Source organism: Podarcis raffonei, chromosome 8 (genome assembly GCF_027172205.1).
Source record: "Podarcis raffonei isolate rPodRaf1 chromosome 8, rPodRaf1.pri, whole genome shotgun sequence".
Classification (NCBI taxonomy): Eukaryota; Metazoa; Chordata; class Lepidosauria; order Squamata; family Lacertidae; genus Podarcis; species Podarcis raffonei.
This window is the reverse complement of record NC_070609.1, coordinates 62,942,956-62,966,333: the sequence shown is the minus strand read 5'-3', so window position 1 is coordinate 62,966,333 and position 23,378 is coordinate 62,942,956. Positions and strand designations below refer to the sequence as shown.

Sequence of the window (23,378 nt, the reverse complement as noted above, 5' to 3'; positions counted from 1 at the left end):
CAACCCAGAAACACAACCAAAGCTGAGGACAGACTTTCCCAGCCTCCTCCCACCCCCACCCCTACCCTGGAGATGTGATATACTTCACAAGTGGCCCCCACAAAACACAGGCACAAGCAAGCAGGCAAGAAAGCCATAGAGACAGCTACACAAACAACCTGGATCTTTAGCTCTGCAACAATAACAGTAATAAACCTTCCTCCACTGGAAGCATCAACATAAATGGCTTGGGGGACCATGATTTTTTCCCACCCTTACAACCCCCCATCAAGGAAAGAATCACACTGGGGTCGCCCTTTAGGTCCCTTACAATGCTACAATTCCCACAAACACAATCTCTCCTGGCAAGATACAACAATGATTTGGTGGGCAGAGTATATAGGAAACTGCTGTGATAGGAATTTTGAGGTCTTAGATATATGTTAAATGGTCATAAGTGTACCAACCAAGCACATACATAGATCAGCACAGGAAGACCGACCTGGAACCATTTTTGATTCCCAAACTGTCCCAAACTGACCAAACGTTTTTTCTGCAAGGTCAAAGGAAAATGGAAAAGCCTCCCCATTGTCTTTTCCTTCACAAATCCTGTCTTAAGGATATCTCTGTGTTTGAATAGGGTGAGCCTGTGACCTGACTCAGGAACTAAGTATTTATCATTACAAAAGACTGGCCAGGCTCCCCAGGGTATCCAATCAAGTAAGCAGGCAATCCAATCAAGTGACCATTAAACAGGTAACCTGTCAGATAAACAAGTCACTCAGATTTCTGCTTTAGACCACCTTTTCTGTGATGTAGGTGTGTGGGGGGTGGTCTTGGGTTACACCCCTTCTATGATGTATGTATGATTTATGGAGGGGTGGTCTTGCGCTCCAGGGCAGGGAATATAAAATGTCTTTATAAGGCCTTGCACGCCATTGTTCTGAGTTCCTCCTCCTTTCCTGCATGTGAGGGGAGCACCCTGTTACAACAGATCAATAAAGATCAGGCTTACTAGCTGCTTTGCTTCTCAATATTCTCTGGTTGGCCTCTGTTACTTTCTCCTACCAATAGGGAACCTACGTAAGAACTCTATATGGGCTCTTGGATACCCCATAAGGGGAAAAGGGCAGATTTTGTTTACAACACTGCCTTCCACTGAACCAAACTGTTGGGTCCATCTACCTCAGTACTGTCTACACTGACTGGCAGAGGCTGTCCGGGATATCAGGTAGGGAATCTTTCCCACCTCTACCTGGAGATGCTGTTGGGGATGGAACCTGAGACCTTCTGCATGCAAAGCAGAGGCTCCATCACTGGGCTCCATCCCTTCCCCATTTTCAAGATACCGTGGAGCTTAAAATAAAATAGGAAGGCCAATTCTTCCCCCCCATCCCACTTTTAGGGCACGGAGCTACTTCCCTGCAGCAGTTGCAAGCCTGGGAAGGCAACAAAAGAAAGGGCTGAGGGGAGAACCTTTTCCCAGCATCTCCACCATCTTGTGGCAGAGAGTTCCATAGGATGGTGTGGCCTGGCATAAAAACACACGCACACTCACCCCCCCCAAAAAAAAACCTTTTGTTCCTAGGACCTGGGTTCAAATCCCCACTTGGCCATGAAACTCACTGGATGACCTTGGGCCAATCACTCGCTCTTAGCCTAACCTACCTCACAACGTTGTTGTGGGGTTTAATTGAGAATCTGGACCTGAGAGACCAAGGTTCAAATCCCCACTTGGTCATGAAGCTCACTCAGGGGCCAGTCACCACCTCTTTCAGCAAAAACCACCACATATGCCACCTTGAGAAAAAGCAAATGGCCCATAAATGCAATAAAATAAATAAACGACCTCTCTTGGAGCATGCAGGGAATGACATTTGTGCTTCCAATGCTCCCCACCCCCCAACTGGGAGATGCAGAACTCTGGCAGCTTCCAAGCCAAGGGAGGGGACCCCACTCCACCCTTTCCACCCCCCAGAATCATGCAGTCTTCTGGGCAGAGAAGCTGTTGAAAGCTCTTGCAAAAAATGAGGGTACTTACGCCCCGTGGGGAAGACCCAGGACAGCTGGGCCTCTTCAAGGACTCCGGGATGAGAGGCCTCGGACGATGGGTGGCCCAGGAGGGTGAAGAGGCAGGCAGACCCAGCAGCAAAAGCTAAGAGCCTCTTTGCACAAGGAGATCCTAACACACAGCTTTGGGGGACATGATACTCAAAGGACGAAGGGAGTTCTCCTGCCCAGCCCCCTTGCTGCCATCCACGCCCCCAATTCCTCTGGCCCCAGATTTCCCCCGCTTTCCAGAGGCTGTCTCCAGGAAATCCCCGCCTCCCTGGGTGAAGACAAAGGTGACCCTTGGCCTTTGGTCTCCGACCCCCATGAGCAAGGGGGGCGGGGAGCTGGAGAGGCGGCCCAGGATAAAGTTTCCATTCAGCACCTCGCAAGGATGCAGGAGAATCCGAAGCGCGGCTCGCTTCCCACCCACCTCCAGAAGCAGCCTTGCCCAAAGGAAATTCCCATTTTTAGATGAAAGCAAAACCGGGGGGGGGGGGGGGGTCAAATCCACACGGCATGGAAACAAAGAAGATCTCTGCTCAGGAGCAAAAAAACCAGGGGCATTTTAAAGAGAGACTGCAATTTGTTTTCCTTTAACAACACAGGTGTGTATCTAGACAAACTGGGACTGCACAAACTGGAGAAGGATGAAATTGTATACAGTATTTAATCAGATCCTTAACTAAAAAAAACACCACCAGAGAAATAAATAGTTTGAAACCCAGGAAAGCTCCTGGCTGGGACAGCTATATAGAAGGTTTGTTTGTTTGTTTGTTTGTTTTTATACACACACACACCCTTCTATATAGCTGTCTCATATATATATATATATATATATATATATATATATATATATATATATATATGCCGAGTTCCTACCCTTTTCCTGGTATTTTGTTTAACGGCATTAGGCAAGATGGACCCACCCTGGGTTCTTGGAGGGACCCCCCTATCATTATGGTTCCACCCAACCCAAACAAAGACGTTGAACAAATGGACACCTACAGGCCAATCTCATTATTAAACATAGATCCAAAGCCTTTTCCCCAGCATCCTGGCTGAGAGACAGACATTGCTTGCTCCCAGCTGCACACAGGAAGACCAAGTTGTTTCATTTGTAAACGAACCATCTCAAACAGATTTTTAATCCAAAACTTCAAAGCTAAGGAAAAAGCAGGCTCTCGTTGTGTATCGGAAAATGAAGGAAAAACCCCCACTATTGTTATTTTAAAAAGGGGTGGAGGACTTAAAAGCCTTGGAAGGTGACCAACTCTACTTCACTGGAGGCTTTTAAGCAGAGTTTGGGTGGCCATCTGTCAGGGATTCTTTAGCTGCGACTCCTGCATTGCAGGGGGTTGGACTAGATGACCCTTGGCGGTACCTTTCAAGTCTATGATTCTACTATTTCATCTTACTGCAAACTGCCTTGGTAGATTTGGGCTGGGAAGCGCTTTAGGTAAAGATAAAGGGACCCCTGACCATTAGGTCCAGTCGTGACCGACTCTGGGGTTGCAGTGCTTATCTCGCTTTATTGACTGAGGGAGCCGGCGTACAGCTTCTGGGTCATGTGGCCAGCATGACTAAGTCGCTTCTGGCAAACCAGAGCAGCGCACAGAAACACCGTTTACCTTCCCGCCGAAGCGGTACCTATTTATCAACAGTAGTACCTCGGGTTAAGTACTTAATTCTTTCTGGAGGTCTGTTCTTAACCTGAAACTGTTCTTAACCTCAGGTACCACTTTAGCTAATGGGACCTCCTGCTGCTGCTGCTGCACCGCCACCACACGATTTCTGTTCTCATCCTGAAGCAAAGTTCTTAACCCGAGGTACTATTTCTGGGTTAGCGGAGTCTGTAACCTGAAGCGTATGTAACCTGAGGTACCACTGTACTTGCACTTTGACATGCTTTCGAACTGCTAGGTGGGCAGGAGCGGGGACCGAGCAACGGGAACTCACCCCATCACGGGGATTCAAACCTTCTGATTGGCAAGCCCTGGGCTCTGTGGTTTAGACCACAGCGCCACCCGCGTCCTTCCAGTTGGCAAATAAAAAATAAAATCCACAGCTGTTGCCAACCAACCAAAACTTCCAAACAACTAAATTAAAACTGGGAGAACAAAGCAAACAACAGAGAGAGAGAGAGAGAGAGAGAGAGAGAGAGAGAGAGAGAAAGAGAGAGACGCGGCAGGTGACCCTCCTTCCAGGGCAGAACGGTTTGGCCCATTGGCTGGTTTTTAGATGGTTCAGCCAGAGACATGGCAGAACGACTTGCCCTCAGAGGAGGCTGCTCATTACACTCCTGAACGAGTCCCTGCTCCAAGGTGGCCATCTCCCAACCAGGAGGCATGCTAAGATCAGCAGCTCATGGAGGAGAAAACCACAGCAGGCTCCTCTTAGGATGGGTTATCTCCCAAATGCCCAACATTTGACAGTCATCAAGGCACAAGTCCCCTTCGGTCATTAATTTTGCATGGAGCATCAGCTGTTCTCTCAAGTCAGAGACAAACACACACACACACACACACACACACACACTCAAGAGGTTACATGCAACTGCTCTCCGAGACCCACTAGGGGGCGATGCTGCCTCACCGATACCAGATAAAATTGATGCAAGAGGACCAGAGAGAACACACCAATATGCACAATATTTTTAAAATAAAATATTCAGTTCAGATTCCATACATTACAGGGCAGCCAATTCTGCAGTTCTTGTTGGTTCATTTGTAGAAAGGCTCGATGAGTTCAAACACGCCTTATTATTCCTTATACACCCAGTAGCTCACTGCAGTCTGCGGGAGAGTTTCTCCTGCAAGTTCTAAAGATCTCCACAGTAACTCAGAGCAGGGCTTTTAGGGTGGTTGACCCTGCCCTGTGGAATAGCATCCCTCAGTGCCCACTAGCTGCACTTTCTGTAAACAGCTGAAGCCGTTTTTGTTCTGACTGGCTTTCCCAGCTGGAAAAAAGGGGTCTTTACCACCAGTCTTGTTTTAAATGGACTACCGTATATACTCGATTATAAGCTGACTTTTTCAGCACATTTTTTATGCTGAAAAAGCCCCCCTCGGCTTATACTTGAGTGAGGTCCTTTCAGGCTGTTCCTTCTTCCTCCTCTGCCGCTGTCGGGGGCAGTGGAAGTGGAACGAGCAACCCAAAAACAGCCCTTTCGGGCTGCTTGTTCTTCCTCCGCCACTGCTGCTACCACCAGGTTTGTGGTGTGGTGAGCCGGCTTATATTCGAGTCAATAAGTTTTCCCAGTTTTTTGTAGTAAAATTAGGTGCCTCAGCTTATATTCGGGTCGGCTTATACTCAAGTATATACGGGTATGTTGTTTTTGTGTTTCTAACTGTTCTTAAATACCTTGTAGGTAAATCGCCTTGAGACAGTGGTTTAGAAAATGATTTAAAAATCAATCATAATAAATAGAATAATAAGGAGGATGACAACGATGACAACAGGAGTCAATAGTCCAGATTTTCCTTGATATTGTGTGTGTGTGTGTGTGTGTGTGTGTGAAAGTAAGTAGGCATTGCATAGGCCTCCCAAATGGGAGTCAGTTTGCCATGCTGCAAGGACTCCATTGGCCTGACGCATCAGGGATGTTCTTGCATTCAAACAACCCCAAATGGCCCAGGCTGCCTATGCTTGCACACGCTCCCACTTCTGCAAGAGGCAGCATGGTGTAGTGGTTAGAGCGCTGGGCTAGGACCCAGGAGAGACCGGGGTTCAGATCCCTTCTCATTCACAAGGTTCACTGGGGGACCTTGGGTAAGTTACTATCTCTCAGCCTAACCTACCTCATAGGGCTGTTGTCAGGATGAAAAGAAATTAACAAGGGGCAGGGCAACCAAGTACTTTGCCTTGAGATAGATGGGGGATGGGGAAGGCGGCCTATTAATCTAATATAAGTGTGATTCAATGTTGTGGCTAGTGAGTTGGACCAGGGAGAGCAGGGTTCAAATCCCCACTCAAATCCCCACTCATGGGTGCAACCTTGGGGCCAGTTGCTGACCTCTCAGGCTAACCTACCTCACAGGGTTGTTGTGTGGATTGAATGAAGAAAGGGAGCGCCTTGTAGGCCAAGGGCAAAATGGAGATGGGGAGAAAAGGTGGGATATACTGTAAATGTAATAAAACAACAATACAATATGCACAACTTCTCAGCTGGATCAGACACAGAGGCAAGCAGGGAGTGGGTTATCCTGGTTCAAGCCTGGGGCATCTTCTCCCCGTCTGCCTTAGCTGCTCCGAATAGGAGGGCCTTTCCACCCTCTTCCACTTACCTGAACGGTCTGGCGATCGGGGATCCCTCCGTACACAGAGATTTGTGGCCCTGCCTGGCGTCCATTGCTGGTGGCCGTGGCTGCCGTGGCGCTGCTGGTCGGAGGGGGGGCTGGCAGCTGCTCGTTCTCCATGGTAACCATCCAGGGCACCCGAGAGGCGGCAGAGGACAGGCGGAGACCAAGATGGCGGGGTGCGTGGGTGCGGGTGGCCAGCCGGCTACAGCTGCGAGGAGATGAAAAAGCAGGTTACCAGAGGATCCACCCTGAGAGCAAAGCTCACTTCATAAGAACGTCAAAGGAGCAAATGGGATTCAGAAGCATGGCTGCCTTTGACTGTCAAGGGCATTATGGCGAATAGCCATCAACAGCCCTCTCCCTCCATGCATTTGCCCAATCCTCTTTTAAAGCCATCCAGGTTGGTGACTGTCCCTGTGGCAGTGAGTTCCACAGTTTATGCGCAGCGTGACAAAGTCCTTTATCAGTCCCAAATCTTCCAACGTTCACCTTCGTTGGATGTCTGAATTTTAGTGTTATGAGTGAGGGAAATAAATATTTGCCTGTCTGTTTGCTCCATGCCATGTATCATTTTTAAAGCTTTCTCCAAACTAAAAAACCCCAAATGCCACAACCTTTCCTCATAGGGGAGTCTCCATCCACTTGAAAATTTCCGTGGCCCTTTTCTGAACCTTTTCCAACTCTACAATAATTGTGAGGTGAGGCGCCAGAATCGTACACAGTATTATTCCAAATACGGTCTCACTGTAGATTTGTGTAATGGCGTTGTGATATTGGCACTTTAATTTTCAATTCCTTTCCTGATAATCCGTAGCATGGAATTTGCCTTTTGCCCAGCAGCCACACACTAGGCTAACATATTCGCTGAGCTATCTACTACCTCAGCGATGGTGTTGACGGAAGATTTGTGCTCCAAGGCACAGCAGTCCTGGCTTCCCCCTCAGAGCTCTCCCCAAACCCTTCCATGGCCAAGCCTTGCACCCTCCTTGAGTTGTTTTGCCTGACTGGAGTATGTCCTTGCACTTGGACAATGCCTATTGCTTGCCTGGATGGGACACAGATGTGGGAGTCCTGAGAACTAGCCGGCTATGCAAAGGTAAAAATTCACACTTGCTGCTCTGCCTATTTTTGCCTCTGCCCCCCCCTCCCCGGCACGTGGACCCTGGAAGGCTGACCAGAAGGCAATCCGGCCCTCAGGGTGTAGAGTTTTGCCACACCGCTGGATTAAAGAAGGGAGCTTCTGGTCCCAACCATTTACAAAGCTGGTTGAGCAGCTTAGGGCACACAGCCATAAGGGAGGTTCCAGAAGGATGATAGATAAATTCACAGAATCACAGAGTTGGAAGGGACCCCCCAAAGGTCATCCAGTCCAACCCCTTGCAATCCCTGCTAAAGAATTCCTGACAGGTGGCCATCCAGCCTCTGTTTTAATACCTCCAACCACCGCCTTCTGAGGGAGTCCGTTCCACTGTTGAACAGCTCTTACCCTCAGAAAGTTCTTCTGAGTGTTCACTTTCTTGTAATTTGAATTGAATGGTTTGGGTCCTGCTCTTTGGGAGCAGCAGAAAACAAGCTTGCTCCTCCTTCCATGAGACAGCCCTTCAGATATTTGAAGGTGGCTATCGGTGGCACTGTGGGTTAAACCACAGAGCGTAGGACTTGCCGATCAGAAGGTCGGCGGTTCGAATCCCCGCGACGGGGTGAGCTCCCGTTGCTCGGTCCCTGCTCCTGCCAACCTAGCAGTTCGAAAGCACGTCAAAGTGCAAGTAGACAAATAGGTACCACTCTGGCGGGAAGGTAAACGACGTTTCCGTGCGCTGCTCTGGTTCGCCAGAAGCGGCTTAGTCATGCTGGCCACATGACCCAGAAGCTGTACGCCGGCTCCCTCGGCCAATAAAGCGAGATGAATGCCGCAACCCCACAATCGGCCACGACTGGATCTAATGGTCAAGGGTCTCTTTACCTTTACCTATCATATCACATCTCAGTCCCCTCTTCTTCTTCAACTCCCTCAACTGTTTCTCATAAGGCTTTGGGTTTTGATGCGCTTCCAGTGGTAAAATACGGTACTTTAGAAAGTGCACAGATGCAATGGCAGTTTGGAAAGCAGGTAAGGTGGGGAAATGGTTTGAAATGAGGTAACCGATTTTCTTTCCGCAAATAGACTGCTCCAACTGCCAGCTGCCCTAGGGCTGCCAGGAAGTCCATCATGGCAAATCCATCTGCCTACAAAAAACAGGCTACTCCATAATTCCGTTTTTCTTTTGCATCATGCATCTTGCCCCAACCCCTCTGGTAATTGACTGCAGACAGGGACTGCCTTATTTCTTAATATATGTACAGAGTTTTGAAATTTTCAAAATATTTAAATAATACAGGTTTTAGCACCCATATTAGGGCAAAACCTTTGTGAGGCCAAACAAAATGCCGTGAAATAGAGCAGAAAGAATTCTTTATCAGGCTAGGTAGTTTCTTTAAAAAGTTGCCGGGGGGGGGCTCTTGGTGCTAGGTGAGCCATTAGTGTATGCATCTGGAAGTGCTTCATAATAATAAATAAATTTTAAAAAATAGTCTGTCAGCGAAACCTTCTGAATGCACACACACTAGGGTCTGGACATATGGCAACACATGTCAGAAGTGTAAATTTTGGTGAATTTTCTTAAAAACAGCTCAAAAACTTCAAATTTTGGGCAAAAAAACTGTGTCTGGGTTTTCGCTTTTTGAAATATGGCAACCCTAACACATACAATATCTGTTTAATAGTAAGTCTGTTTAGGATCGCAGCCTGACACACCTAATATTCTGGGCACAAGTAAAATGTCCCTAAGCAATAAAAAAACTTTTTAAAAAAAGTATAAAACCAAAAGAAAAAAGAAAAACACATGACAATTAAAAATAATAAAATACCAAAATAAAAAAAAACAGACCCAATAAACAGCAAAATGAATCCAGCAGCAAAATGCATCATTCAGAAACTCATCTTAATCTGTCCAATGCTGGCGTTTGCTTTGCTTTGCTTTACTTTTTACTTAGAGTCAAAACATCCCTAAAAGCCTGTTAGTTAGACCTCAAGATTCACACAAAGCAAAGCACAGACCAATGGAATATGACAATGAGGACAAACAATTGTAGGCAAAAAGGAAGGAATGAAATGGTATAATCTCACCTGTCCCTTGTGGGGAGGGCTTAGCTATGACCTTTAACACCTGGAAGGTTTTTTTGTTTGTTTTTTTTAAAAGTCTTTTATAAGGAAGAAAAAGCGGAGATTAATAAGGTCTTTGCCCGAAACTGGAGTGAAAGATAAAGTGGAGCAGGAAAACCCTGGCAAACCGTAAGACATGATGCACAAGAAGCTGCCTCATCGTCCTTCAGCCAACCTAGCTGGGCACTTATCTGTTCTAGCCTTCCTCAGCCTAGTGCTCTCCAAAAGCTTTGAGGTAGCGTTGCATAGTGGTGAGAGCGTTGGACTAGGACCTGGGAGGCCAAGCTTCAAATCCACACTCAGTGGGTGTCCTTGGGCCAATCATTCACTCTCAGCTTAACCTACCTCACTAGGGTTGCCATATTTCAAAATGTGAAAATCCGGACACAAAAGTTGAGCTCTTTTTTTCTTTTTCTTTTTTGCAAAGGTGTTTTGCAAAATCTCAAAAAAAGAAAAAAAGAAAAAAGGTTTTGAGCTATTTCTAAGGAAATTTGCCCAAACCTCCAACATGGGTTGCCATATGCCTGGACACTGTTTCCAATTGCCATATTCTGGCTATGTCCAGGAAATTCCAGACATATGGAAGCCCTACCTCACAGGACTGTTGTGAAGAGAAAATGGGATGTGAGGGATAAGAGCTGAAATCCCTGCATTGGAGGGGGTTGGACTACATGGCCCTTGGGGTCCCTTCCAACTCTACAATTCTGTGATTCTACGAGGAATCTTAGAGCTCCTTGGGGAAATGTGGGATATAAATGTAGTGAAATTGTAAATAAAAAAATAAGACCCTGTTATTTATCTGCAGCATCTGTTACTCTGAGGTAGACTGCAGGTGAACATGGGGGGGGGGGTCTTGCTTACGCATCATTGGTCAGAGTCACTGGCAGATGCCTCCTCTGTGAGTCTATCCCAGGCACAGGCAAACTCGGCCCTCCAGATATTTTTGGGACTACAATTCCCATCATCCCTGACCACTGGTCCTGTTAGCTAGGGATCATGGGAGTTGTAGTCCCAAAACATCTGGAGGGCTGAGTTTCCCTATGCCTGGTCTATCCTTTCCTTTCACAGCTGCCACAGCTACTTCTAGCAGCAGTGAGTTCCACAAGTTTATTACACTTCTTAATTCTCTTTCTCCCGCCCCCTGCCTTTACTTCTAAATCTAGTCGTTGCAGATCTTCATCTCCAAGCCTCTTGACTTGCCATCCACAAGCCTCGATTAAGACCTCCGGCAATCACTTTACTCCATCCCAGATATCCACGTGGGTGGAAATAACACAATTATCTAGCACGTGAAAGCCTAGGAGCCCACTGGAATCCCACTGCCTGTACACTGCCGCAAAATTCTACTCTGCGACCTTGAGGTCTAGAAACTTGCACTGCCCAATAAGGAAACCCACCAGGAAGCTAACTGTTTCGGGGCCAGCGCACCAAGTAAGCACAGTCCCGGTCCACAACAGCTTGCTGTCATGCGCACCAAAAAAAAGCCTTCAAAGCCAACAGCACAACCTCTTCCCCCAGTTCACAATCCACCTCCACAGGCTCTCTGCACCTACCTCCAGGCTACCGGGATTTGTGGCACAAGTCGGAAGGCATGCACAGTCTTCAAAGGGATGGCAGGACCCCTGCCCAGGGGTCCCCAGCCTCAGCTCCACACTCTGCTCCTTCAATCCTCCACATCCCCCGAAACAGACAAGAGCATCCTCTCCAGATGAACCCCCAGAGCAGGCTTGGAAAAGGACCGTTTTAGGCGCCCTGGTAGTGGGGCACAGCCTGAAGCTAAGAGGCGCAAATCAATGCACAGCTCCTGGAGGCAGGAGAAGCGCCACCCGCTTTGCTGTCAGTGGATGTCATTTTGGGGAACCGTGCGCCTGAGATCTCCTCCTGCCGATCTGCCTTTGTTCCGCTACCCCCCCCCCTTTGCACAGCCCAGCAATCGCACAGATACTCCAGGGTTGGGAGAGAAGGGGGGGGGGGAGAGAGAGAGAGAGATAAAGATAAAGAAGAGAGCCTAATTTCCTGATGATTATGATGTCGCTTAGCAACCACCAATCAGGGCCTTGCCGTTTTGCCTGCAGTATTTCATGCAAATAGTTTCAGGGGGCTGGTGGCATGCGCACGTTCCTTTTAATCTCAAAGGGTCAGCCAAGCGGCTTAGCATGACTCCCAAGGGACACGTTAAGAGACTGATACGAGCCTGGGGTGTGTGCGGAAAGACAGAGTGCCCACCTCGCCCAGGAGCTTCCCAGCGCAGCGAGGACCAAGGACCAAGCTCAAGGTAGGCACAACCGCACCGCGGAAAGGTGGAAAGGAAAGGGATGTCCCCGCAGCGGCCGCAATCTATCCCGGTCCAGCTGGCAACAGCACATCTTGGGGCATGGGCACAGAAACCCACTTCTGCCAACAAAGGGAAGGGACCTCTCCAAGTTCCAAGAGCCTCCCTGAGCAAGAAATTAAGATGTTAAAGTATTCACACACACAGGCTTTGCCAATGCAAACTAAAACTGTAACTCAGAAAAAATGAAGCCAAGCTTTATGAGGAACAGCGGAGGGAGTTGGGAGATAGCCGTCTTCAAATATCTAAAGGGCTGTCCCATGGAGGATGGAGAAAGCTTCTTTTCTGCTGCTCGCAAAGGACAGGACCCGAGTGAGTCGATTGAGATTACGAGAGAGGAGATTCTGACTAGACATTAGGAAGAACTTTCTGAGGGTAAGAGCTGTTCAGCAGCAAAACGGACTGTGTTGGAAGGTGGAGGTTTTTAATCAGAGGTTTGATGGCCACCTGTCCAGGATTATTGAGCTGTGATTCCTGCATTGCGGAGGGTTGGGCTGGGTGATCCACTCTACATTCTATGATTCCACGAAATTCTGCAACCTGTATTTGATTCCGCAAAAGTAAGCAGCAGCTTGATCAAACTGAACCCCAAACTCTCTGAACACTGAAAAAAGTATTATTCAGCAACCTCTTTTGCTTTGGAGTTTTCACTGGGTCTTGAATCCAGACTGCCTTGAGTAGAACCTTAAGGTCTAGAAACTTGAGTGGCTCTTTTAAAAAAGAAAGTGGGAAAAATGTGACCTATCAGAAAATTGAATTCTGTGCTTGCCACTATATTTAGTGTTTGTGTGTCCACACTGCAGCCTTAAGAAAGTAAGAAGAGTCTGATGGAATAGGCCATTGGCTCATCTAATCCAGATCGTTCTCACAGTGGCCAACCAGATGCCCCAGGGGGAAACCTGGAAGCAGGACCCGAACACAAGACCACTCTCCCCTCCTGTGGTTTCCAACAACAGAAGACTGGCTGCCTCTGACCGTGGAGGCAGAGCACAGCTATCAAGGAGCCCTCGGTTGCTCTCTCCTCCATGAATTTGTCTGATCTTCTTCTGAAGCCACCCAAGCCTTGGCTACTGGGGAGGTTTCTCCAAACCACACACTTGGTCGTGTCTTCTTGAAACCCCCAGGAGAAAATAAAGGCAATCACCGCGGAGGAGGAGGAACCCTCCTACACGAGGGGAGGGGAAGGGGCAATGAACTCATATCACTCAAATATGAGGCACTCAAACGTTCCCCCTGCCCCCCTCCAGTGGGCCCATTTATCGTCCCCTAATTGTTCCGTTTTCATTGCTGGCGCCGCCTCGAAAGGACTTCCATTAGCCGGCCCTGGTCAATGGTGCCCGTAGGATCCCCTATTGATCGGCAGGCGCCATCGATTTCCATCAGGCTACTTAGCATATAAATTAGCCATTTCTGGGAGGGCGGGGGGCGGGCGAGAAGAAAGCACAAATTAATTTGAGTTTGGTAGCCCTTAAAAAAAATAAAAACGAAGCCCATCTGCAAAAGCATCATAAAACACATGTGGTGGGGAGGAAGTCAGGGATCATGGGAACTATAGTCCAATGGCACCTGGAGAGCTGGAGATTCCCCACCTTTCGGGGTCAGATCCAAGGCCCATCTAGTCCAATATCCCAAGTCCCACTGGGTTTCCAACCAAATGTTCCTGTCCTGAGAAGCTCACAAACACAGCACGAAAGCAAGAGCTCACAGGGCTAGAGCGTGGTGCTGACAACGTCAAGGTTGTAGGTTCGATCCCCGTAAGGGACGAGGGCATATTCTTGCCTTGCAACTAGATAATTCCCACTCTATGATTCTGTGAGAACTCTCTGCCCTCCAACCACTGGTACCCCAAGAGCAGCACGGTCAGAAACCTGGAAGTTCAGCTTAGCTAGTGTGGGCTGGAGTAGTGATGTATGGAAGTGAGAGCTGGACCATAAAGAAGACTGATCGCCGAAGAATCGATGCTTTTGAATTATTGGTGCTGGAGGAGACTTTTGAGAGTCCCATGGACTGCAAGAAGATCAAACCTATCCATTCTTAAGGAAATCAGCCCTGAGTGCTCACTGGAAGGACAGATCCTGAAGCTGAGGCTCCAATACTGTGGCCACCTCATGAGAAGAGAGGACTCCCTGGAAAAGACCCTGATGCTGGGAAAGATGGAGGGCACAAGGAGAAGGGGATAACAGAGGACGAGATGGTTGGACAGTGTTCTTGAAGCTACCAGCATGAGTTTGACCAAACTGCGGGAGGCAGTGGAACACAGGAGTGCCTGGCGTGCTCTGGCCCATGGGGTCACGAAGAGGCGGACACAACTAAATGACTAAACAACAACAACAAAGTGTGGGCTGGTAGCCGTGGAAAAGCCCATCTCCTATAAAGTAGCTCAATCCCATTTTCATGTCATCTATAGAAACCTGACATCACCACGGCTTAGGACGGTGAGTTCCACAGGTTAATTTCCTGCCATGCAAAGAAGTCTGCCCTGAATCTATGGCTTGCATGGTGTGCTGGAGTTCTGGTTATCCAGAGTGAGGGAGGAAAGGGTTTCTTTTCCTGCACTCCCAGGAAAATACACCTGAGCATAGGTCTTCCTCTGCTTTCTCACTTGGTTTAACAAACCAGCACTTCCGCCTTTCCTCACTGAAGTAAGAGGACCACCAAGGCTAAGTGATGGACAGGACCTTCAGAAGACCAGGCCTGAGGGGACCCATCTAGTTCAGCATCCTGTTCTCACACTGACCAACCAGACACCCATTGGAAACCGGCGAACGCAAGAGCCCTCTCCCCTCCTGCAGCTTCCAGTAACAGGTATTCAAGAAGCATAGCTGCCTCTGGACCGCAAAGGCGGAATCGCAGCCTTGTAGAGTTGGAAGGGACCGGGGTCAGGGTCATCTAGTCCAACCCCCTGCAATGCAGGAATTTTTCACCCACCCTGGGACTCAAACCCACGACCCTGAGATTAAGAGTCTCATGCACTACCAACTATGCTATCCTTCAGGGCAGACCATGGCCACCCTGGCTAGCAGCCATTGATAGTGTTATCCTCCACAAATGTGTCCCGTCCTCTTTTAAAGCTGCCCAGGTTGATTGACATCACTACCTCCAGTGGGAGGGAGTTCCACAGTTAAATTATGTACTGCATGAAGAAGGGCTTTCTTTTATCTGCATTGTTTTATACACTTCTATCATGGCACCTCTTACTCATCTGGCTCAGTGCTGAGCCCCTCCTTTATATGTGGACGGTCCCAATTCAACCCCCAGCATCTCTAGGTAGGGCAGAGAAACTCCCTCCCAAAACCCTGACTAGTCCTGGCCAGTCAGTGTAGACAAAGCTGAACTGGCAGGACCAATGGTCTGGCTCGCTATAAGGCAACTTCCTCTTCAAAACCAGCTCTTTGATTCAGAACCATGAGGACTAGAACCTTAGCTTAACTTTGGAAGAAGGACCACCGCTCTCCACTTGCTTTGCACTTCGAAGCTCCCAAGTCCAGCCGTCAGCATCTCCAGGTATGGATGGGAAAGACCCTGTCTGAAGCTCTGGTGAGCTGCTGCCAGTCAGTGCGGATGATATTGAGCTAAATGGAGCAGGCGTCTTCCCTTTCGCTTGCTGGCCTCCTCCCCTTATTCCTGCCTCCTGAGATGACTTGACCCTCTGCGCCTTGTGAGCTTTTACCAGGCAATGATGCCCCCATTAACCCTTCCACATTTTTACCTTTGCCTCCATATGGACCGGAAGCTTACTCATTCTCTCTCTCTATATATATATATAAATTTAGGAGTCAAATATATATAAGCTTCTATAAAGTGCTATTATGGAGCTTTCCATTAGCCGTCACAAATGGCCTCTGTCTGCTTACAAGCTCCGTAGCTGTAAATCTTCCGGAAATAGCGCCGGAATCGTGGCAGCCCACTCAGCCTGGTGCATCCACAGCCGGGGTCCCCCTCCCATTTAGGCATTCCCAGCTGCTGCTGCTGCAACGTTTGCAACTTAATGATGATTAAAAACACGGAAATTTATGGCTGCTCCCTGATCTGAGCTGGCTGCCATTTATTTTACCTTTTACAAAAAGACCTGGCAGGCCAACGGCTGCTCTTGACTTTCCTTGGCTGGCATTATGTCATATGGGACTTTAAACAAGGTGCACAGCTAGCAAGGCCAGCAGAAGAAACTGCCTCTCTTCTCCCCAATTACACTTGCCCTTTACCCTCACAAGAGCTGGAACCCCTTCGCCGCTATGGAAGCAAAGCCGTGAGGCCATCTGCCGCCAGCAAATGTAATGGTGTTGCAATGCCCTTCAGCGCACATTGCTGTGGTTCAGCTAACCGCAATGCACTCTGTTTGGTAGGAAGGGACTGGCTGGAAGACACTATTTAAAAACACCAAACAGAGGCTCTGTTTCACATTCAACATGCTCAGAAAAGGCTGCAATGTTGGCTCAACTTGCTGATACACTCCCACAGTGCACAAATTGCTTAATGCTACTTAAGTGCAGAAAATCTCAAAGGTGGAGGCTTCCTGCTGTATCTCTGTATGAATCACTGCTCTGACCCTGTCTCCTTCAAGCAGCCTCTGCTGAGCTCAAACGCTGCTAAACACTTCCTTCCCATCAAGTACGATTAGATCACTCCTGCTGCAGGTACAAAGCCCTTCTTTGAAGGGGGAAAAAGGGCTTCTTTCAGAAACTCATGCAGAGATGCAATTCTGGGCTTGCCTTTTTACAGTCTGGAATCACACCCAGAACACCAATTCAAAACAAATACCGTATTTTTCGCTCTATAAGACGCACCAGACCACAAGACGCACCTAGTTTTTGGAGGAGGAAAACAAGAAAAAAAATATTCTGAATCTCAGGAGCCAGAACAGCAAGGGATCGCTGCGCAGTGAAAGCAGCAATCCCTCTTGCTGTTCTGGCTTCTGGGATAGCTGCGCAGCCTGCATTCGCTCCATAATACGCACACACATTTCCCCTTACTTTTTAGGAGGGAAAAAGTGTGTCTTATAGAGCAAAAAATAGGGTAAAACAGGTTATCTATGGGTTCCTCAGAAGACAGCCAATCCTTACTGTTATAGTCTAGCTAGTTTCTGAGAAACTGCAATTTCTAGGATTCTTTTAGCCACATTTTAGGTGTGTAGAGATCTGCTGTATTCCAGACCATGGGCTACACCCAATGCTAGCCCTATTTAGAACTAGGCCCATTGAAATAAATGAACCTGTTAGTCATGCCTCAGAACTTCAACGGTTATTGTTGTTTCCTTAGTCGAGTTATATCTGAAAACCATCAAAATATGATGAAAAAGACAGACTTGATCAGGGGAAGCTTAATAAGTAGCAGAACAAACAACAGAGTTTTTGAAACTGATCTGTGATTATGTGTTTTCCAGTTGTAGCAATGGGCATTTTTGTGGACTGCAAATAAAGAGAGGAGGACCATTTAAAAAATAGCAAAAACAAAATGTATGGGTAGAGAAAGAAGAAAAACAGAAATTGGGGCAAGGATGATGGGGAGGAGAAAGGAAATATTACTCCAGATCATGAAGGACTCATCCAGAACTCTTCCAAGGCCTACACAACACACAACACACATCCACTGAATATTGATCACTGTTCTGTGTACCCATGAGGGCTAAACCCTTGGCTCTTGGTCTTAATTGAATCCCCAAGAAGCTCAGCTTTCCGTTCCTTCAGCTAAACGCTCCCCAAACTTTCAAAGAATTCCACATGCATGAAAGGCTTAGGGCTGCCCACTTGCCTCCTTGCCTTCCCCCTATCCTCCAACCAGGACTAATTGCCTGGAAGACGCCGTCTGATAAACATGGAGCATTTAAAAATGTATTAGGGTTACGGAAGCATCTATTTCCGGCAGGAAACATGAGAGGGGAGTGCATGGGGTTGGAGGGGTCTGATGTATTTCCCCTCACACCCAAGGTCAGCCCAGCTCTCCAGTAAAACATCTTTGGAGCAATCCGTCGATTGACACATGCCATCCATCAAACCCACCCGAAGGCCATTGCAGCCACAAGGTTCTAAGGAGGCAAGGAAAGAAATCAAAAGAGGAGAGGGCCCCTTCTTCCTTCCTTCCTTTATTTCATAAAATTTATACACAGCTTGACTGGTCTTTTAAAAAAACAAAAACAAAAAAACCTCCAAGTGGTTTACAAAGAAAATGAAACAAAAAAAATATATTTTTTAAAGTAAAAAGCAACTTGTTAAAACATTTGAAAGATAAAATCAATAATAAACTAAAACCAAATTAAAACATACACCAACATTCTACATGTCTGGGTCCACTTGCCTACACAAAAATGTTTTCGGCATGCGCTGAAAGGAGTACAGCGAAGGAGCCTGCCTGATATCAATAGGCAGGGAGTTCCACAGTGTAGATGCCACCACAGTAAAAGATCCATGCCTTACAGGGTGGTACCTGTAGCAGGGACAGTTCTGCAGATCAAAGGGGTCAAGTGAGTGCATCTCATAGGTAAGGCGATCTCATAGGTAAGCTGGTCCCAAGTTGTTAAGGGCTTTAGATACTAATAGTAACACATTGAACTTGGCCCTGTAAGCAAATCAGCAACCAGTGCAGATCTCTCAGCTATAGGAGTTTCCCACTGCCAAAGCCTCACTCCTGTCAGCAACGGAAGCCCCACATGAAGCGCATTGCAGCAATCCAGTCTTGAAGTAACCTGTGCATGAACTACTGTGGCAAGGCTTTCTCAAGTTCCGTCCACAAGTTCACTGCTGAATGGCTGGTTAGCAACTGCAAGGATGACATCCCCCTTCTCTGTGGGTTGGAGAGGATGGGGCATGCCTCTATGGCAGAGGTAGGGAACTTGGGCCCTGTAGAAATCGGGGGCACCAACACAGTGCCCATGAAAGCCTTAACTGCAGCCCCTGACCAGGGGTCCCAGCCAGCACTGAGCTTTCATTAAACAATAAATAAAATGCAAGTCTCTAAGTGACTGTTGTGAAGTGAGCCACCCTGGCTGCTCAAGACTGAGCAGTGGGTGAAGTCAGGGACTGTAGCAAGAATCTCTTTTCCTTCCTTTCCATCTCTCCATCTCATTTTTTTCATAGTCCTTGAAATCTCTCTAGTTTGCTCTTCCTTTTGTTCCTAGCTGCCAGGATGCATCTTTCCTGTGGGACTTTGGTACTCCCGAGAAGCAGTTTTCTGCAATTACTACTTTACAATAAGCATGCAAGTCCTCCCTGCAAAACGCAAGCGGCAAAGTTTTGCAAAAGGGCTTAGGAACAGTCTCCTGCTGTTGTGCATGGGCTAAAGACCAGGCACTTGTCGAGAATGCGCCACAGAGCTACCTAACACGAGTCCACACAGAAGTACAGTGGTACCTCGGGTTACAGACGCTTCAGGTTACAGACGCTTCAGATTACAGACGCCGCTAACCCGGAAGTAGTACCTTGGGTTAAGAACTTTACTTCAGGATGAGAACAGAAATCGTGCACTGGTGACACGGCGGCAGCGGGAGGCCCCATTAGCTAAAGTGGTACCTCAGGTTAAGAACAGTTTCAGGTTAAGAACGGACCTCCAGAACGAATTAAGTTCTTAACCTGAGGTACCACTGTACAGTGGTACCTCAATTTAAGAACAGCCCTGTTTACGAACTATTTGGTATACGAACTCCGCAAAACCGGAAGTAGTGTCCCGGTTAGCGACCTTTACCTTGGTTTAAGAACAGCTTTGGTTTAAAAACGGACTTCAGGAACGGATTAAGTTCATAAACCAAGGTACCACTGTAAGTCTCTTTGTGTGCCATGGGGCTTACTCTCACCTAGTCGGGTACAGGATGGCAGCCCAGGTTTTGGTTTAGGGTGGAACACCAGAGTAAAACAAGGGCACCTTCTGGGCCAACTTTTAAACGCCTGCTGAAAAGTTTCCTATTCCTATTAGAAATACATCTTTCTGCAGCATTTAGCCAAATTCTGATTATAACGTTTTAACAGATTTATTGTAGGGGGGGAGGTTATTAAAAATATAAAGCAGGATAGAAATGAAATGAATATCAATGATGATTTTGATGCTTCTATTGCTGCAAACCACTTTGATAGTGGTGTAAACTGCAGCAGTATATAAATGTTTTTTGTAAACGAATAAATAAGGAATGAGAAACCAGGAACCCTATTATGCCACCCTCACAAACCCTGGACTTGGGAGCTACCAGACGCTTCCAGACAAGGAGTCAGAATCCCTTCAGCTCATTGTTTGCCATTAAGGAGTCACAAATTAATCAGCCTGCCATATGGGGGGGGGGGGAGTGGAGGGAGGAAAAAAGACATCAAGCAAAAATTAAGAATTCAACCTTCCCACTGCGCTCAACACCCCCCCCCCCAAATGCAGCTTACTCATCTCATCTCCATTTCAAGGCAATTCCTCCCACAAGGGACATTGGATCTATTCCGTAATAAGGCCTTTAATAGAGAGAGAGCTCCTTTTCAAAGCCGATTACAGCAGACCTTCCTTCTGTTCCCCGCTCAACCCCCACCACAATGTCCACACTGTCTCCTGCCTCCCATCCGCACAATACCGTAATCCTGCAGGGTAGAGGGTGGTTGGAGGTAATGAACGGGCTGTTCTTCTGGAATGCCCAGGAAGCCTTGCAGCCAAGCACAGGATGTGAACTCAGGTCTCCCTTTAATAAAGGTAAAGGTAAAAGGACCCCTGACCATTAGGTCCAGTTGTGGCTGACTCTGGGGTTGCGGCGCTCATCTCGCTTTACTGGCCGAGGGAGCCAGCGTACAGCTTCTGGGTTATGTGGCCAGCATGACTAAGCCGCTTCTGGCAAACCAGAGCAGCGCACGGAAACGCCATTTACCTTCCTGCTATTTATCTACTTGCACTTTGATGTGCTTTCGAACTGCTAGGTTGGCAGGAGCTGGGACCGAGCAATGGGAGCTCACCCCGTTGCGGGGATTCGAACCGCCAACCTTCTGATCGGCAAGCCCTAGGCTCTGTGGTTTAACCCACAGCGCCACCCATGTCCCTCCCTTTAATACCAACACTCTAACCACTCCACAACACTGCTTCACTCTCAATGTGCCGCTGATCCCAGAAAAAAAAAAAGGCTACCGTGTGAGATTGGAATCAGGGACTTTCCACTTCTGAGGCGCCATCTTTCAGCCACGATGTCAGGTGACCTAAATCTTTTTGAAACCACAACCAATACCCCCCATGCTCAACACCACGCCAGCTTATGAGGGGCCAAATGCTTGCTGGAACAAGTGTGGCTTGAGGTCCAAGAGCGGGAGAAGCCCTTCATTCCCTCACGGGGAACCTTCTTCTGAGGGCCACATGCGAGCGGCAGGGGGCTAAAGTGGGTGGTGCCTCTTAATCTCAGGTCATGGGTTCGAGTCTCATGTTGAGCAAAAGATTCCTGCATTGCTGGGGGTTGGACTAGATGACTCTCGTGGCGCCTGGAACCCACTCTGCAATTCTATGATTCTGTTATTCATGTGGCACAGTAAGATGTGGTGATGACCATGGCCTTGTCTATCAGATAGCCTTCATGACTAACAGATAAGGGTAACAGATGTGGTCAGGCAGCAGTCTGAAGGGCACCCTGAAGGCATCCATCTGGCCATGTTTGCCACAAAGTGCTAGTCAATGTCCTGCCCTCCCAAGGTCACTGGACTCCATTTCCCATCAGCCCCTGCTACAGCAGCCAATGGTCATGGGGGGAAAGTGCTACAGTCCAGTAACATCCGGATAGGGCAGGGGTCAGCAACCTTTTTCAGTCGTGGGCCGGTCCACCGTCCCTCAGGCCATGTGGTGGGCTGGACTATATTGGGGGGGGGAGGGGGAATGAACGAATTCCTATGCTCCACAAATAACCCAGAAATGCATTTTAAATAAAAGCACACATTCCACTTATGTAAAAACACGCTGATTCCCAGACCGTCCGCAGGCCGGATTGAGAAGGTGATTGGGCTGCATTCGGCCCCCAGGCCTTAGGTTGCCTACCCCTAGGATAGGGTGTTACTTTGGCTATCCCGAAATCGTGTGGCCTGATCCAGAAAAGCCACTCACAGTTTCTGAATAATTATTTCTACAGGACTCATCCACATGCATGATGCTGCATAGAGGTCAGTAAAACCTCCATTCTCTGCCCTGAGGGCCTTACAATCTAAAGCAGATACCCCCCAAAAGCGCTCTATGAACACTAAGAGTTAGGACTGCCACCATGACCATGCCGTACCTATGCTTGATAAGAGATATTGAAAAAGTCTGAAAACCATTGTCCCACCCAAGAACCCAGGAGTCCAGCTGAGCACATCTCCCTTCCCTATGCAATGTTGCATAGGCTGCAAATTAGTAGCTCAAATAGGTAGAGGGTCTGCCTTGCATGCAGGTTCAATCCCCAATGGCGTCTCCAGGTAAGGAGAGACACCCTGCTGCTGCCAGTCAGTGTAGACCAGGGGTAGCCAACTCCCAAGAGACTGCGATCTACTCACAGAGTTAAAAACTGGCAGTGATCTACCCCCTTTTTGGGGGTTCAGGTCAAAGTTATTGAGCTTTTTTAGGCAGGAGGTAAAATGTTGAGCTTTTTTTAGGGGAGCCACAGTTCTTCAGCTTCTTTGGGGGGAGCCAATGATCTACCAGTGATCTACCGCAATCGTCCAGTGATCTTCTGGTAGATCACGATCTACCTGTTGGACATGCCTGGTGTAGACAATACTGGGATGGATAGGCCACTGATTTCAGCACAAGGCAGCTTCCCGTGTTCCAGTTTAATTCAGTTTAACTTGCTTTGCATTTAGGTGAAAGACAACAGCTCAGAGGTGGAGCAGCTGCCTTGGTCCCAGGTTCAAACCCCAATGGCATCTCCAGGTAGGGGCTGCGAATGTCCCGAATGTGAAACCCTGGAGAGCCGCTGCCGGTCAGTGCGGCCAGTATTGAACTAGCTGGACCGGTGACGTGCCTCGGGAAGAATGCAGCTTCCTATGTTCCTATTGCAAGAGAGCATCGCAAATGACATCTTCCCGACCACCACCAAAAAGGGGGGGGGACACCATTGCAATGCTCAGGCCTTGGAAGAGAAGCAGCAGAAGGAAGGGGAGACACCCCCTCCGCACCCAACGTCCCCCACCAGCACCCTGACAGGCTGCCCTGCCCCCTTACCTGACCTCCACGTGCATGCGCAGCGACCAGCCAGCTTGGCCCCCCCTCCGCGCGCGCGCCACGAGCAGCGAATGCAAAAAAAAAACCCAGACAGCGCGCGCAAGACGGGAGGGGGGGGGACAGGATTCATTAGCATTCCTGCATGCGTCACGTGCGCGCGCCCGCCAATGGCAGCTCCGGGCCTTTTTGTCCCCGCCCCTCCCTGGACTCACACCATGAAACCCAGCGAAGCGGGGGGGGGGGGAGAATGCATGTCCCAGACAGTTGCCGTAGCAACTGGGGAGGGGAAACCCCACCCTGTGGATCACGTGGCCTTAGATCTCCCCCCCCCCTCCATTTGCACCTCTTGGTGGAGAGAGTAAATGGGGGGGGGATGATGCAGTCAGCC

The 23,378-nt window shown here is 48.3% G+C and overlaps 1 protein-coding gene across 5 annotated transcripts in view; it reads right to left on the bottom strand.

Moving 5' to 3' along the window:
• PHC2 (polyhomeotic homolog 2) overlaps nt 1–23,051 on the bottom strand; it is a 60,465-nt gene extending 37,414 nt beyond the window's left edge. For 2 of the 5 annotated variants that reach the window (XM_053400369.1, XM_053400372.1), the window contains exons 1-2: nt 22,991–23,051; nt 6,315–6,537 (exon numbers count right to left, since the gene is read on the bottom strand). In XM_053400369.1, the coding sequence (XP_053256344.1) occupies nt 6,315–6,537; nt 22,991–23,007 (240 nt within the window). In that variant the 5' untranslated portion in view covers nt 23,008–23,051. Of the gene's footprint in view, nt 1–6,314; nt 6,538–11,084; nt 11,412–22,990 lie in introns of those variants that run through there. The other 3 variants (XM_053400373.1, XM_053400370.1, XM_053400371.1) reach the window with 3 other exon arrangements.
• Nucleotides 23,052–23,378: the final 327 nt, after the last annotated feature.